The sequence below is a fragment of the Trematomus bernacchii genome, unplaced genomic scaffold (assembly GCF_902827165.1).
Source record: "Trematomus bernacchii unplaced genomic scaffold, fTreBer1.1, whole genome shotgun sequence".
Lineage (NCBI taxonomy): Eukaryota > Metazoa > Chordata > Actinopteri > Perciformes > Nototheniidae > Trematomus > Trematomus bernacchii.
This window is the reverse complement of record NW_022987714.1, coordinates 4,042,418-4,059,081: the sequence shown is the minus strand read 5'-3', so window position 1 is coordinate 4,059,081 and position 16,664 is coordinate 4,042,418. Positions and strand designations below refer to the sequence as shown.

Sequence of the window (16,664 nt, the reverse complement as noted above, 5' to 3'; positions counted from 1 at the left end):
ACCTCATTAGTTTTTTTGTGCATTGCTAATAAACGAGCAGAAGTACAAATTATAGAGTCCAGCCTATAGGCCTACATCACGCTCTGTCAACTGAAATCAGCCCGGTCAGTGTGCAGATCCATCCCAACCTCTAGAATGTGTGTTTTACTGATTCCAATAAATGGTAAAGGTTGGTGGAGAGTTTTTTCTTTCCTTTATGGTTGTACTGTAAATACTTGGTCCAATAATAGGATATTGGCTCACTGGTGTGGGATGTGTATGTTTGATTATCAGTGTGGGACTCAGTGTAATATACCTCAGAGACAGTTTGGCTGGACACGCAGTGAGAGCAGCACAGTGTGGATAAATAGCGCTTTCAGCAAGAAGCCGAGGATAAAAGACCATCAGCATCACATCATAATCATCATTTTCATCATTATCAACAGCAACAAACCACACACTCAGACACACACATCACACACACACACACACAGCAGCAGCAGCAGAAACCGTGGTGAAGTTGGCGTGCACCCATCCTGATTAAGCCTCCATGCAACAAGGATAATTCTATTTCAGGCCTAACTCTCAACTAAACCAATACTACTGGTAATTAATGATAGGCCAAAGGTCTAGCCTACAACATCACAACAGCCCCTAAGCATATGATTGACATTTTAACCATCATTTCACTTTTTGGCTATTCATATTTTTTTACATTAATTTTTTCCTATTGTTTTTTTTCGTATAGTGTGGATGTTAATGAAGCTCAGTGCAGTTGGAAATGAATAATGTAGACAATAATAAGAGTCGTTTTTGTCATGAGAGAACATTTGGATTTTCAGGTTTTTTCTCTCTATCGATATAGCCTACCTTATATTATTTGGATGCTAATATTTATACTGTATAAATTCATGCCATTAATATTGATGTGAGCGTCCAAAGGTGAAACGCAAATAAGGCGAGTTGGGTATTTCCCACTGAGGGGGGGGGGGGGGGGGGGGTATACTGTTATGAAATGTTATTATCTGTTGAGGCAGGGAGCGTTATTACAACTGTTGTATCCCATTTCTCAAGTGTGACTGACATCCGCCTTAAATTCATTATTTCCAAAGCAGTTTTGCCAAATTACTGATCGGCATTTTTAGAGAAAATAATCGGAAACTTGTAGCAAAAAGTGAAGGCGTTGAGCGAGCCTGTTGGCTGATTGATTAATTATTTTGTAATTCATTAATCACTTTCATAGGGCAAAAGGGCAACATCCTGCCACAGCAAATTGACTCCACACACACCCCCCTCCAGCCGACCACACACCACACGCACATAAACACACGCACACACAAGGACAAGTTCACACTTGCGTTGGGGAAGTCAAAAAAACATGGAAATACTTGAGTTTTCAAATTCATAAATTATAATTTAATACCAAGAACAAATTTACAGCAGAATGCTTGTTTACAATAAGCTAACACAAACAAACAAGAATTGTGTTCAACTATAAACTTTCACACACACTCACATATATCACTTGCAATTAATAATAATAATAATCATAAAAAAAGTATCTATACGTTATCAATACCCTGCAGTCATATATTTTTATATATTTATATAAAAACGTGGGTCAGTTTAAACTGTTCATAATTACAATCATGTATCATTCTCTGGTCCATATGTGGCCACGAACAGCCAAAGATCAGTGTTCAATCAGTGATCCCTTTTAATTCAACCACAACATGGTGTTTTTGTGTGTGTTGAAGAAAAGCCATCAAAACAAGGACAAAATTGCTAGCTTTCAAATACACACACGCACGCACACGCTCTCGCGCACACACGCTCACGCACACCACGGCACCTGTCAAAGACCAAAGGAGCAATAACACTAAAGTTAAAATATTGACTCCTTTTTCTCAAACCTGCTCACCCTGTTTAAGTCTGTAGCCTAATAATGAACGTCGTTTCTTTTCTTTTTTGTTTCTTTAAATACAAGGGCTAGTGTACTGAATGCACAGATTATATCTATACAGTCAAAAAAGAGAGAGAAAACATTTACATTTATATATCAAAGGTAAAATAGGTTAGCGACCTGTGGCCATGCATTCACAGTCTAAATATACATGAAAAAGAAAACATTTGTAGTAATATGTATATACATTAAAAACATAACTTTCAGTGCTACTAGCTAAGTCTGCCACTCAATTTTGAAAACGTTGTATTACCGAGAAAAAAAATGGCAACCACAGATTTTTCTTAATCACATATACTTTGTATAAAGGAAAAAGTTGTTGAAATGAATTGACCTATATTTACAAGAATACTGCCTCTAATCAGTGTTTTTCAAGTGAAATACACGACTGAAGTTTCAAATCTAATTGAGTTCCCCCCAAAATGCTGTAGGCTTACTTTAACATTTTGATAAGAAATCACATCATGCTTGTCAGGCACTTAATGCTTGAAGTGAATAAAGAGTGACATTTCAGGGACGCTTTAATAATACTGCTATTAAACACTACTCTGGCTAGGCTTCAAACTTTTATGACCCCTTGACCTCTCCAATTTTTTTAAACAAGTCACGTATGCTTTCAGTGCAGTTTGAAACCACTGCAAACAGCCTTAAATGCAAATATAACGCATTTAGAGCCACCTGTCTTAATACCTCTTTAACAGCAGGATAGGCAACTTGTAGGATCTTTTTTTATTGAATCCAATTGGGGAACTGATGCCAAATATTCAAAGTTGGATGAATTGGGGAAGACTTTTCAGCAAATAATTTGGAAAACAAAGTGGATCCTGTAACTTCATATTAATAAAGAGCAAAATGTTTTCGCTGGGTCATAAAGTTGAACATGAAGTCCAAAGAAACTCCCTTTTCCCAGATGGTATTGGTCATCCTTAGAATATAAGTGCGCTTGCAGCATTACGCCTAGATTATAAGCCTAAACTCCTATTGCTGTGGTTTTAATTCTTTTTAGAACTTTTTTTTGTACACCTTTTCAAAATAAATCATTGTCTTAGAAAATAACACCACCTGTACTACATAAATCACATAGGCCGGTTTGAAACCAGAAAGGAGGAACAAAGAAAGTACAAAACACAGCTATACATGGACACAGGACAAGTCATTTGAGAAAAGGAAATTCACGTTTTCGTATTTTCCCTTTCTCCTGTTTTTTTTCTTCTTTTTACCCAAATTATCATTTTTAAATGCACTTAATACTTAAATTTCCTTATAAGGATAAACAAAATCCCTTTCCCTTTTTTTTCTCATTTTCTTCTTTCATTGAAAAAATGAATCGAAGCAGGTTGTTCTGCATGAACACTGGGAGCTTGTATCTGCCATTTTGAAAGTTCAGTGGATGTCTCAATTTTTTTGGAGTAGGGGGGAATTCACAGTCATTTACGTCAATGTCTTTCTTCATGAAAGCCAGCCCCGTGTAACAGCCGGTTGGTTTTTTATTCCTTCCACAAAAGCAGCTATAATCATTGTAGTCTCGCAGCCCCCCCCAACCCCACCTTTTGTTTGTTCGTCTCCTTCTTGGTTTACTGAATTGACATGTAAGGCCAGTTAAAACTGCTCCCCGAAAGCAACATATCCCTGATGAGAGTTTCAATTGGGGTTTTACCTACCAATCGGACGAAAAATAATTGTTCTATGACCGAGGAAGAGACTGTGCGGAGGGAAGGCAAGCGGAGTAACAACTTCCCAAACCGTGTGGGCTGGTTGGGGTACTGGCTCCGGACATATTCCTCCAGGGCGCACTGGGACTTCTCCTGCAAACTTTCCACATGGGCCACATCTGAGAGGCCACAAGCATCTGGGAGGGGGAAAGCAAATAAACATTAATAAAGTGTGACCTAAAGTGTTTCTCTCATGAGGAGCTTTCCAACACTGTGGGGATATACAGGCGGAAATTGATAGCCTGTCACATTTAGAAGAAAAAAACATTTTTAGGAAATTATTTTATCCCTTTATATGTAAAAGTTCAGGGTATTTGTTTAGAGGATTGTTCTCGTTACTACTGCAAATATGTGCAAATATGTTTTTAATGGATCAATTGTTATAGTTACAACATTACGCTTGGCGAATTATTATCAAGGCACAATTACAAAAATATAATTACGCACTGCGAACTGAGTTTTATTGAGTAGCCTACACTATTTTATAATATATATTTTTTTAAATAGATAGGCCTACATATATAGATTTTTTGTTAACCGAACTTAAACTGTGCTATGTTTTAAAAGCAGGTAATGTCGAATTTTGCTCCGCCACTATCTTACTTCTCTGCTCCTCCTTTTATCGCTACCATACCTCGGTCATTTCCCTCGATAAAGCCACTTAAAAGTGAGCTAAATAATTAAGCATATTCATAGCTAAAGACTGCGTTTTAGATGAGCCTGTGTTTCGCTGTCAGAGGCAGAGCGAGGAGGAGAGGAGGAGGGGGGAGAGAGGGAAAGACAGGGAGACCTACTGACCTTTAGTGAGCAGAGATTTAGCTTGGAAAAAGGGGCCCATAGCCTACGGAGTTGCCGTCATACTATACCACCAGAGACGCATAATCACTATCTTTGCTGCTGCATGTGGGCGGCTGATGATTATGTGCCAAAAAAGGCTTGTACGCGCATTGGTTAACTTTGTAAACTTTATGCATGACAACAACCACCAAAGTAGCAAATGCGTGTCATTCAAGCTACAACACAAGCCTCCGGGTCTCAGGCATGGATCAGACAAATTAAGCCATCAGGGCTTAATAATAAAAATGAAATGACATGTGATTTTTTGGAATAGGTTTACAAACCATCACGAGAACAATGGTGGGCTAAATGAAATACAGAGGCTGATGGCTTGCAGGTATGATATCATTTCAAAGACGTGCACTCACTCTATGGTGAAACCCTGTAAATCTCTTTCACACGGATTTTTTTATTTCCCTCTTTAATGGTGGAGCTAATGTAACAAAATAGCTGGGAAGTTTGGGTCATGACCTAGTTCTGGAGCAAGTCCAAAGACGCCTTGAATCGGCGAAGAACAAATGTTCTGCAAAATAAAAATGAAAGCCGCCCCTCCTGTCACTGCTTAATATCACACAATATTGTTACAATCTGACATATTTGCAATTACAGGGTTTGCATGGCTTCTACATGTTTTTCCTCGGACATGCCTGTCCCCTAAATGACACGAGAGCGTTGAAACCTGCGCTTTGCTTTTACTGTGTGCAAATGGGACATTAGGCTTGTCTTTCTTTTTCTATTCCCCTCCCCCTCGGAGCCTGACATCATTTATATCTGTCATTCCCTACAAACAAGACGTGGGGTATACACACATTGATAAATGGCGGAAAAATAAAAATAAAGTCAAAGTGTAGCAATTCATCTGCAAGCTATTGGTTTTGCAAAAAGTGTTAATAGCTAGATTTGATGATGCTTAAAGTAATTATGGTGAAGTTACCGGTGTTATTTAACTCGAAATTATCCTCTAATATTTCAGTCATTCTCCTCTGTTTTGTTGTTAATTTAACAAAAATGCTTGTACAATTTCCAGTAGCCTATATTTCTGTGTTTGTGTCTAATACATCAGTTTATTAATCAGTTAATTATTATAATTTAGGAGCCTCAATCCTATATTCAAAAGTCTTTGACCATGAAGGCAGCACATGTGTACATTTAAGCAGGATGTTTATCTAAGACAAACAACCACCTCTATAGTCAGTGTGGGTATATTTAGGTCAGCGTTGATTTAGCTGATGTCAGTGAGCATGTTAGTGACATTCACACAGACTTAACTTGGAGTGTGCCAGTCTATTGTCTTACCTGTGGTGAAGAGCACAATTGCCTTTAAGCAACTATATTCAGCAGAGTCAACGTGCAAAGCTTTGAGCTTCTCCACTTGTTCCTGGAAGATCCTAATGTGGTCCATAAACGCCACCACTCTGTCCGCAGACATGGGGGAGGCGTGAAGGCCAGCCGCCGCCAGGAGAGGAGCCACATGCAGGGGCATGGAGCACTGCGCGGCGTTCAGCACAAATAACTCACTCCACGTCAGCCTCAGCAGAGCCACCTGGTCTGTGATCTGAAGGTCTGGAAAGAAGGGAATATTCCTGGCCCACTCCACGGCGCTGAAGAGCATCCTGGCTGCTAGTTCACAAATGTTCTCGATGCCCATGATGTTGTTGGGCTGCATGCACTGACTGCCATACCGGGACGTCGGGTAGGGCTCCGCTCTCAACAGAAGAGAGATATATCCGGATAAGTAGGAATGGCAGTGCAGTGGGTCTCCATTTGTCAAGGCGAACTGACCGTGGTGAGGCTGTGTGGGTGGCACCCGTCCCCTTTGCACCGCTGCAGTAAAAAGAGAAACTACAGATATTGAAGCCTGAATTCTACAAATCATCACACTATATCATCTTAGGCATACCTTTCAAATATTATACATTTATGGCTGAATCAAGAATAAGCATCAACAAAATACATTTCACACAGCATGTTTGCTGTAGCCTACAATATCACAACACTCATACACACATTGTGTTATTGCATAGGAAGTTTAAAAGGTGGCATAGATAATGAAGCTTTAGTGAGACATATCATTGTGAAACACAACACACGCTTTAAAACACGTTTTACACATATGGATATGTCTATCTTTAAAATGATGTTATTCGGCAACAGCAACATGAGCTGGCTGTGAAGGAACACAAAGAGGGCAAGGGAGACCTTGCATGTTTAACCCTTAACCTACTTAGCAATTCATCTTGTTTTGCCATAAATGCAGGCCTATATTCGACATATATTCAAATAAATTCTTAAGGTTAAACGGAGGCTTTGTGTGCACGATTCAAGCTGATGTCCAGCTTCGGACTCAGTGAACATGCGGGAGAGATGTAGCCGGAACACGCTATCTCTTAATTCGGTACTCGCCATAATAGCGCAGAAGGATATATTGTCTCATCTATTCAGTACAGATGTATGTCTACGCTTTGTCTAAATATATATTCGATAGCCCTAACCCGGCCAGGGGTCGGATCGCATTTGTGAAATGCAAGGCTATAATGCGCTGGAGCTGGATACAATAATAGAGCGGCTAAACGAAGACCCGGCGAGCCCCGGCTCCAGCACAGCAGAGAGCCGCTCCATGGCGAGCTGCTGCCGCACAGCCTGGGAGGGAAGAGTCGGGGGAGAGAACATGCTACGGGGGCGACATTACATGGTTTCATGTCTAGAAAAGCACAAGCACACTTACACACTTACACACACTCACGCATATAAATGAGAAACATAAAGTCCCAATACCTTCCCGTCTCATGCCGACTTTCAGGCATTTTTTGAGGCGGCAGTACTGGCACTGATTGCGGTGGTGTTGGTCGATTGGACAATTCCTGTTGGCACGGCATGTGTAAGTGAGGTTCCGTCTTACGCTCCGTTTGAAGAAGCTTTTGCACCCCTCGCAAGTAAACTGGCCATAGTGTTTGCCACTGGATTTATCCCCACACACCACACACTCGATGTGCTGTGGCTGCTGCTTCTCCGTCGTCGGCGTGGACTGTGTGTTGTTCGGGGGTCCTTGGACCGGAATCTGAGTGGTCGGAGGGGCGACCTGAGAGGACAGATTTAACTGGCCTGGTTGAGGGGTGGGAAGGGATAGTCCTCCTTGGGTTTGCGAGGAAAGGGTGCCTTGGGTGTCAGCCACATCGTCCTGGGAGCCTCTCCACACTACCATTGCCATATCTATCAGTCAACGTAAAGAAACTTTTTGTCTGCCGTTTTGGTGTCGCGGTGAATAATGTCTCAAGGAAACGCGATAAACTGTGACTAACAGGACACACAAAATGTCAAATCTAACCTACGTTGAATCCAGTCAGAATCTCCCGAAAACTGTCGATTTATTGCTGTTGGAGACGTCGCGAAGCACGTTTTCAAAACTGATGCGATGGCGAGCTGAGTCGCTGCCTTGCGCTTAAAGGCCAAGTCCAGGGGCGCTTACAGTCAGCCATCCAGTACACCCATCAATGGGAAATGTAGGCTAAATATTAAAATGATCAACCGATAGCATGGACTATTCAGAGAATGATGGAGCAGCTGGTGGGTAGGACCGTGTCTGCAGCAGCAAAAACAATAGTGAGCACACTGAAGCAGCTACTATCAAGTTCCAGCACAAGTCTTGAAGGAAATCACCAACTGGGTAAAAAAAAATGCGTCTTCTTCCTTTTCTTGTTGAGAGGTAGCGCCAGAATGCGCGCAGCAGAAGCCAATGTTTTTGGAGAGTCTGGACGGTGAAGACAACTCTTCCCAAAAAATGCTGAAAGCACTAAAAAACAAAAACCACAAAAACAAAGATCACAACCTACAAACCTCCTTCGTGCAGTGAAAAATAATAGGAAAAAGGAGTAGAGAATCAAAGTGATCAAATATGTTAAAAAGGCGGAGGTTAGGAAGTGATTTGCGATTGGTAGGAGCCGGGCTGGCAGAATGCTTTCTCTCTGATCAGCTCACTGAGCTCTCTATATAGTGAACTTTGACACGACTGCTGCAACTTAGCACACGTTACCATGGAGATCTGCTGCCATATAAGGAAGGAGAGTGTGTTTGACTGGTCAGAGTTTAGGGACCTCCCCCTCAACCCCATTGGCTAGTCGGCACTTGTGCTACTTGGTACCTTGCCAGAGCCAGCATGGAGGTCGAGAGGGCCGCTTGGTCCTAAAACGAGACGAGTTTCGGGAATCATTTTTTAGTCACTCAAATCGTCCATACTTAGAAAATACTCAATTCCCGGTAAAGCACTAACAATTGCAAGAAGAAATAACACCCAACCTTAATCCATTCATTGCCTCGTATCGCGTAACACTATATCTGTACATTTATAAAATACTGAAAAATCTAAAGAGATGTTGTCCCGTGGACACAGGTGCACCTTCTGCACATTATATTTGCTTATTATAATAAAAACTATTATTTTTGCCCTAATGTTGATCCTTTATATGTGATTATAAAAGGCATTATACACATTTGAGAACACAAAGAGACAAAATGAGACACTCAGAGTATGATACACGATCATTGGAAGTGTGCATGTTATTTAGGATAATTGTGTAAAACAGTGAAGACGTATTCGGTCTATGCACATTTAAGGCAGACGAAGAATTTCTCCCCTTTTCTCCAAATGTGTTCCTTTATTTGGACAGGCTAATATACTTATTAGCGCTTCTAATCACACCAGGTACCTTTCATGACAATCCACACCTCTTATACAAATGTTATGATAGGCTGCTGACATTATCTAGCCACCCGCTGTAGCCTGCTAATCCCTCACGGCCGCAAATATCCCCAACGCACCAGGTCAGAGGGGCCAGACCTGGGTCTCCAAAGTCAGAGCTCTTTCTTCATGTGGTCAAAACATGAAATAACCACATCTTTAAATAGGGTCTACTTTTTTTAAATGTCCCTTGAGGTCAAAGGCCTTGCACATTAATGTGAAGATGAAAGCAAAGCCACTTCCTGATAAACAACCCTATAAAAGTGTTTTTTTTGGGTCATGCTTTAAAATACACCTCAGATATCGCCTTATAATAAAGACAATCTACTGCTTGTGGGATGATTGCAAACACAGTGAGGGATGCCGAGCATGTAGAACGGGGTCAGTGTCTGCTCAGAGTGGCTGCTCTCATGGTTAATATGTTTTTAGACTTGTATTTAAACAGCGGTAAAGATTGGTTTACTTTAAGCCCAGAGATCAAAGTTGAACTGCAGGTAAAACTTCACTTGCAGCCCTGCAGATGAACCTATAGCCTGGCTGTGTCAGTCTACAGAGAGCAGCAGCAGCAGCAGCAGCATGCATTGTCCCAGGATCTATTACAGTATATGGGTGCCCCCTAGCGTATGAAGTTTTGCTTCAAATAAGATTCAATTTAGAGGAGCCATCCGACACGGAAACTGCTTCAGTCTCTTCTCCCGCATCGACCAAACTAACGAGCACCATTTTAAACTGATGACTGTTTATTTAAATTCTGTTTTACAGGACTTGGACGGCAAAGCTTTCAGAGTTGCCAGAGTTGGATTTACTTTTTGCCACTTCAGGCAATCCCAGCGGTGGTATTTAGAGCAATTATGTCTTTATTCTAAAACAAATGAGCCGGTTTTATTTTGTCTGCATGATTACTTTGTCGGTTTCATTTACAGAAGCCGTGAAAACACCCCGAAATGTATCCGTTTCTCCAGGATCCGACTTCAAACGGTAAGTACGTTTTGCGCACTTTAATAAGATAAATCGTAAAAGTACCTGTGTTTTATTTCTCAGTTCTAAATTAAATATTGTCTAAATAAGCGGACAGCATTATATGTTGAAATAAAAATAAATGTATGGCTGCAAACAAAGCATATAGTAGCGTAAATACACGATGTTTCTAGTGCGCATTCAACACGGGCGTATCAGTCACTCATATTGCTTTTTTCTCCACGTGTTCATTTATATGATGATCACATTAAGCCCAACTAGGTTGCAAATACCCATTCATAAAGTTATTTGATAGTGATAGAGAGGCAGAAGGCTGTATTCTTATAGAAACAGACCTACCAAATGCATATGTGTGGCTTCTTCCGTAGCGGGGTGCATCTTCTCTCTTATTCAGAATATATTTTGTCTTCTCTTTTTCGACACACTGCTCAGAATGAAACTGGCAAATCTTCGTCTACAACAGACAGAATCAAACACAAAAAGCACGCTGTTTATTAAGAAAATGTTGGCAAATGTCTGATCATGCAACAACTTTGGAGAGCCGGTAAGAACAACTGATTCACGTCATGTGTTGATGAGCGAGGAATTGGTAATATAATAATATCTTCGGAGCAGAATATCTTTTGACTGCTTCTGGAAATAATACGTCTTTAGGCTACAGCAAAGCAGAGATCCTGTGCGCCTTTTCTCTCCCACAGTAATATGGCCAAAACGCGCGTGTACGCCGCTGCTTTGTGTGGGCTAAGAGGAGAGAGGGAGGGGGGGAAGTCAGAACAGACACCTGTCTTTAAGTGTGCGAGCATGCATTGTGAGATTCTGCTTATTAGAAATTATAAGGAGATTAGAAGATGCAATAAGACCTGTGATTAGAGCTGTGCAACATATTTCATTTTATTGCAAAAATAAACATTCAGTGTCCTTAAATACAGCCTATAAAAACAGCAATGACTATTGTGTTATTATTATATTATCATTATTATTAATTAGCTCTAATTCAAATTAATCATAATTTAAAATGACAATTTATTCATTATACAAAATTAAGAAGCAACTACATAAAGAATATCCCTATTTCTTTCTTACAATTATACATTATACAGAGAATAAGAAAGTCTATAATGAAATGATAATAGCCTCAATTAACCTCGCGTAAATCTATACTGGGTTGAAAATTGAACACCTTTTTCCACGCATAAACAGTTTCACACTTACACAATTGATTTGCTATTAAACCCTCTAAAAGTCTTGTGCTGCAGTTTTTATTTCCCGGGTTTAAAAGTTTCCTCTGTGTGATTAGCAGTTGTTCTGCCTTCAGTCAGAGGATAAAAGCACTATATATATGCTCAGAGAGCCTGCACACAACAATAGCGCTGCCCAACGGGACCAGTATCGATTAAGACGAGACAGAGGATGTCGCCTGCACTAAATATTTACTGATCACACACAAATAGCTGGATCTTTAACGATTTCCCATGCTCGGGCTGGGAGTAAGGACTAAATCACTTTATTATTGTTAGTAAAACAAAGCACACGCTCTGGAACACAGGAGTGGAGATGTGCTGATTGAGATAAGTGCAGCTAAATTAATCGATAGTGAGTAGATAATAGTTGAGATTTACGGCCGTGCAAAGAAAACGCTTTCACTCATGTATCAAGTTAAACTGACACGTGCACTGGGACTGGTAATTATTTGTATATGCCAACGCGCACTTTAGTCAAAACAGTGTAAATGCAACAGATTGTAGATTAAAACCAAATAACTACCAGCGTGAATTGGGTTAAAAATGATCGCATATCAATCAGATTTTTTCTTTTAAGATATAGCCTAACTAATCTAAAAAGCAGAGTCATGCTGACGGCGAGAAACCGTCTCACACTTGTGTAAAAAGTCAAAAACGGTGATGAAAGTGCACTTTAATCTCATCTGCGCCTTCACCCAGTGCTTCATGCAGATAGGGGGGGGCTGACCCGGGGGTCTCCAAGTTCCCGGCCTGATTAACCCCTGCAGACCCGCGCAGGAGCAAATGTTAACCAGGCTAATCAACTTCAAGAGTCTCATTGAATTAGACCACTGTGGAATCAGAACAAATTAAATCGTCCAATTTAAAAAAAATAACACCAGGAATATAACATGTTTTTGACAATTGGTTGAGATTCAACTTATCATAAAATATCAAAAATATAGAATAATTAATTTCAGATAACACACAGGTTGATTAACTGTTGGAGGCAACAGGTTTGAGCTTTTGTGTATACAATTAAAAAGCAATATTTTAATATTCAAAACGCTCTTAAACAGCCTCAAATTGTATTTTCCTGCTTGATAAAGATCACTTGATTGATGGTGGTTGTGCCCCAAAGTCACAGCAGTTGTATCTGCTGTATTGCATTATATTAGGCATCCTCTGGTAAAGGCTTATCTATACTCTCTTTATAGCATTGCTGTAGTAATGTTGCTTAAATGCAAAGATGGATAAAAAAGAACCAATTAGTCAAATGTGTGCTTGTACATGTGGCTTTATTTAGGCAAAGAATATTTGCTGACAGAAAGTTTCAAAAAGTTACATCAGACTCATATATCACAATAATCATAGAATAAATATAAGCTTAACGTAACATGAGCAAAGTCTCCTCATATAAGGATAGTTAAACATTTTAACAAATGTAATTAAAGTATTATTAGAGATTTTTTTGCCATACAGGTTTTAACTCAATAAATTATCCCGTGTGCATACTCTTATAGAACGTAGTTTCTTTTGATTTGCCTTTTTTTCTTTGTGGTTGAATAGGTTACACTAAAGCACGGCTTTTACAGACTTTAATGTAAAAAAGTACGACTTTAAATTATGTTTCTCTCTTTTTGGCATTTTAATAATATGTTATTACAGAAAATTGCATTCATTATACCAATTAACAACCACTTATTGTAAACATGGTGCGTGTGTGTATGAGCATTTGATTGTATGCACACATGTAAGCTATAGAGGCATATACAGTGTGAGAAATAATAACATGTATAACATTCACCTTTTTATGCTTCAGTGTTAGCAGACATGTACATGTCTTAGCAGAGACATAAAGAGTTCATTCAGTGGCGTAGATCCCTTTCACTCTGTCTGCATGCCCTAAGGGCTGCTATCTAAAAAGGCAATAGATCCCAGATAGCTCACTGTGTTCAATTTGCCAATGATAGATTATAGTGCCAATTTAAACAGATAGGGATCAATTTGTCTCAATGATCACTCTTTAGGCGGACTGCCAGCATGCTCTTAATGTATTTGTAAATGCTGGTTGTGTGAGTCGCGGCTGTTTAAGTGATCAAAACTGTGGAATGGAGAGATGATATGAGAAATGATAAATGATGTGTTGTTTTGGCTGCTAAAGACTGCATTGATGGAGCATACGTGGTGATTACTTGAGGCAGATGACCAGAAGGTCAATGGTTTAACTCTAAGGACTAGCTGGGAAAGTCTGGGTAGGGGAATTGTGTGATAAGTGCTCTCTAACCCGTAGGAACCACTGCTGAAGTACCCTTCGGCAAAGCAGCTTAAGGCCCATCTGTCCCAGTGGAGCCACACAGCGACCGCCAGCACAACACCGCGGTTGTACCGGGCACTTGTAAGATGTGTCTCTTCGAGTGTGACCTACCCTCCCTCTTCTTTTTAAAAGAGGGAGAGTGGGCAGTCCACTCACCTCACTTTTTTCTTTTTTCATGTACTCAGACAGTGAAAAAAGTTTTGGAGAGGACCTAAGAGAGAAAGCTGTGGCAGCATTCAGTCCTGAGCCAGACACGGTTCACATGTGGCCCCAAAGGCAGCAGACAGTGTATTGAATTACTGTAACTCAAGGTGTAATGTGGTAGCAGGGAGGGATATGTAAGAATTACACAAACGGATGTAGAGGAGGCGTACTTCAGCTTCAGGTTTCTAATTCGGCTATAAAGTGTTGAATTGTATGCTTAATGTTCTGAAATTTCACCTATTACCAATAATTAATTAAAAAGGCAGCCATAGTGATCAAAAAAGTCTCATTATTAGATTAATCAATTCTATCAAACTGCTACTGTCCTGTTAACGTTGCATCTCCAGTTTTTCTTTTAGGTGTTAATTTACACTAAACAATTACGTGGTTTGTAGGAGATAACCTGTCAAACTACGCTGGATCAACACATAAATGCGTGTTGGTTAACTTCAAACCATAGCTGTGTGTCTTATGTGGTGTATAATTGCAATTTGCAGTGTCACACCAGCCACATCTATAACCAATAAAGTTTTATGACACCATATGAGCTGTGTTTGTCTTTAATGTTGTGCACTTACATTTCCAGAATGAATGTTTCCAGTTTTACCATGACAGATTAATGTACGTGTGTAAATAAAGCTTTCTTTCCTAACTGGAACTATTGTTATAACTGTATCTGTGACATGCTGAATGACGAAGATGTGAGAGTACATCTGACTATTTGTGAAATCATTTTCTATTTAGAGTCTGCGTTTAACTTCACTTACATAGCAAAATCATTTGTGTTCTGCAGTTAAATGAATACAAGAATGTGCAAATGTACTGTGTTTTCTCTCTGCTAGTTCACGATCTGAACATTTGTGAGGAGTAGAGTATTCTCCTGAAATTGAAACATAGTTATGATTATTAAACTTTACAGCAGAAACATATTATATGAGGGACTTCTGCTAGTTCCAGGCCTAAAGAAGACTGCAGGCTGAGAAATTAATCAAGCTGAAATGTTTCAACATAAGAACTCATAGTTCTGTCAAAGTGCGGCAGAGATAAATTGTATAACTATGAACAAACTCAGCAGCCTGTGAATATTGACGATCTTAACTACATCTTTACTTCCACAGGTATTTAACATTTGTGAATGGAATATATTGTATAATAACAAATACTGCCATTTTAAGTTTTTCACTTACACAAATCCACATGTGATCAATGGTCCTTAAGAACTGATGGAGGGAATAAAAGGAGAAGACCTTGACAACAGCGATGACTGCGAATGAAAAACACAAGATGTTCTTGGAGGGAGGATGACCTCAAGGGGAAAAGCCATTAAAATAACAGGAATCACTTATTTACAGGATCTTGGTTACTTTATCGTCATATGAGGACATGCAGGAGCTGCTTCTAGGGCTCACACCATGAGAGCCAATACTCCCAGGATGATGTCATCACAGTCAAATGTTAGACCTGCTCCACTGACAATAAACTGAGAGGGGATTTGTGGACATGTGATAGCACCCAGAGGTTAGACAGAGCCATGACTTAATGTGTTCAGTAAACAGTATTTGTTTATAAGGTTCTAGTTTAGGAGTTATTTACCATTAACCATGGTGAGTGAGGAAGTTATTATAAACGTATTAACAACTTTTGTCTGTGTGAGTGTAATATTTTCTGTCTTTTTTCTGGATTTATTATAGACATTACTGACTTGAAACATGTGCCTTCACCTTTCTAAACACACCATTTTAATGGTAGTTATGCATCTACAGTTCTTAAACACTATAGTACATTTTTTATAATACACTCAATGCACTTAACAGTGATTATACCAGACTATAAACAATTGTCAGTATTTGAATATGTAATCCTTGTAAGTGAGGACAAATTAATATATTCATTACCTGATATGTTGTCATACCAGAGGAGAGGTCTTCATGTCTATATGATCAGAATCAGAACAGGTTCTGCAAAAAATAAAACAAAGAAAAAGAAAGTCAAACGTAGAAGACGGAGTGTTGACCTCCAAGATAATTAAAAATATGAACTCACAGCAAACACTTGTGGATGAATCAACTTGGTGTGTCACTTTTGTGGATCAATCACCAGGCGTAACGGAGCTGTTAACAGCAGCGGTGGCAGAGTCTGTCTGGGTAAGAGCAGCCAGAGCCTTCGGAATAAACTGTAGGGCATCAAAGCATGCAAAGAACAAAAATGAACTTATTAGCCAAGTGTTAACACTAGCAAGATAAGAGATAATAGTACATCACCACTGTCTTTGTACTGAAAAACAAATGTTATAAACTGGTGTAATTTCCATGACAACAGCTGGCACAGGAGCATGTGCCCTCGGGCAGAAATTGTCAAAAAGAGAGTGGCCACACATCGCTTGTGCTGTCTGAAGTTGAGAAGCCTCATCTGGCTTGCAAAGAAGGAATATCAGAAGGAAAAAAAAAACAACACAGATCTTCAGTCAGGGTCCAATCAATTATTATTTTTTAGTAAAGAAAGGCTTGGGGCAGTGGTGTGGTACTGAGGAGGTAGGTCCACAGTTCAGTCCTCTCAGAGCTTTAAAATTCCTCTCACTCCTACGCCTCGCCTCATCTCAAAGTGCCGTCTTTGGTGTTTAAATTAGACGAGAATATTCTTTCAGGGTTTACCTCATTAAAAACTTCATGAATAGTCACTGTAATGGTTTGGAGATTTTGTATATTTGTTGGTGGTAGTT

At 39.7% G+C, this 16,664-nt stretch overlaps 1 protein-coding gene and 1 long non-coding RNA gene across 3 annotated transcripts; one reads left to right on the top strand and one right to left on the bottom strand.

The window, feature by feature from the left end:
• Positions 1-1,367: 1,367 nt before the first annotated feature.
• Positions 1,368-8,468, bottom strand: nr2f2 (nuclear receptor subfamily 2, group F, member 2). 2 transcript variants are annotated; one of them, XM_034141790.1, is made up of 3 exons: positions 7,267-8,468; positions 5,788-6,333; positions 1,368-3,791 (listed from the first exon to the last, which is right to left on the bottom strand). In XM_034141790.1, exons 1-3 carry the CDS (start codon positions 7,697-7,699, stop codon positions 3,517-3,519), a joined length of 1,254 nt encoding a protein of 417 aa, XP_033997681.1. In that variant the 5' UTR covers positions 7,700-8,468; the 3' UTR covers positions 1,368-3,516. The 2 variants fall into 2 exon arrangements, with proteins under 2 accessions (XP_033997681.1, XP_033997682.1); XM_034141791.1 differs by having other exon boundaries at positions 5,788-6,315; positions 7,267-8,467.
• A 1,457-nt stretch (positions 8,469-9,925) lies between these two features.
• LOC117491249 lies at positions 9,926-14,489 on the top strand. Its single transcript, XR_004556760.1, has 2 exons — positions 9,926-10,204; positions 13,718-14,489. It is a non-coding gene; the product is annotated as an uncharacterized LOC117491249 (long non-coding RNA).
• Positions 14,490-16,664: the final 2,175 nt, after the last annotated feature.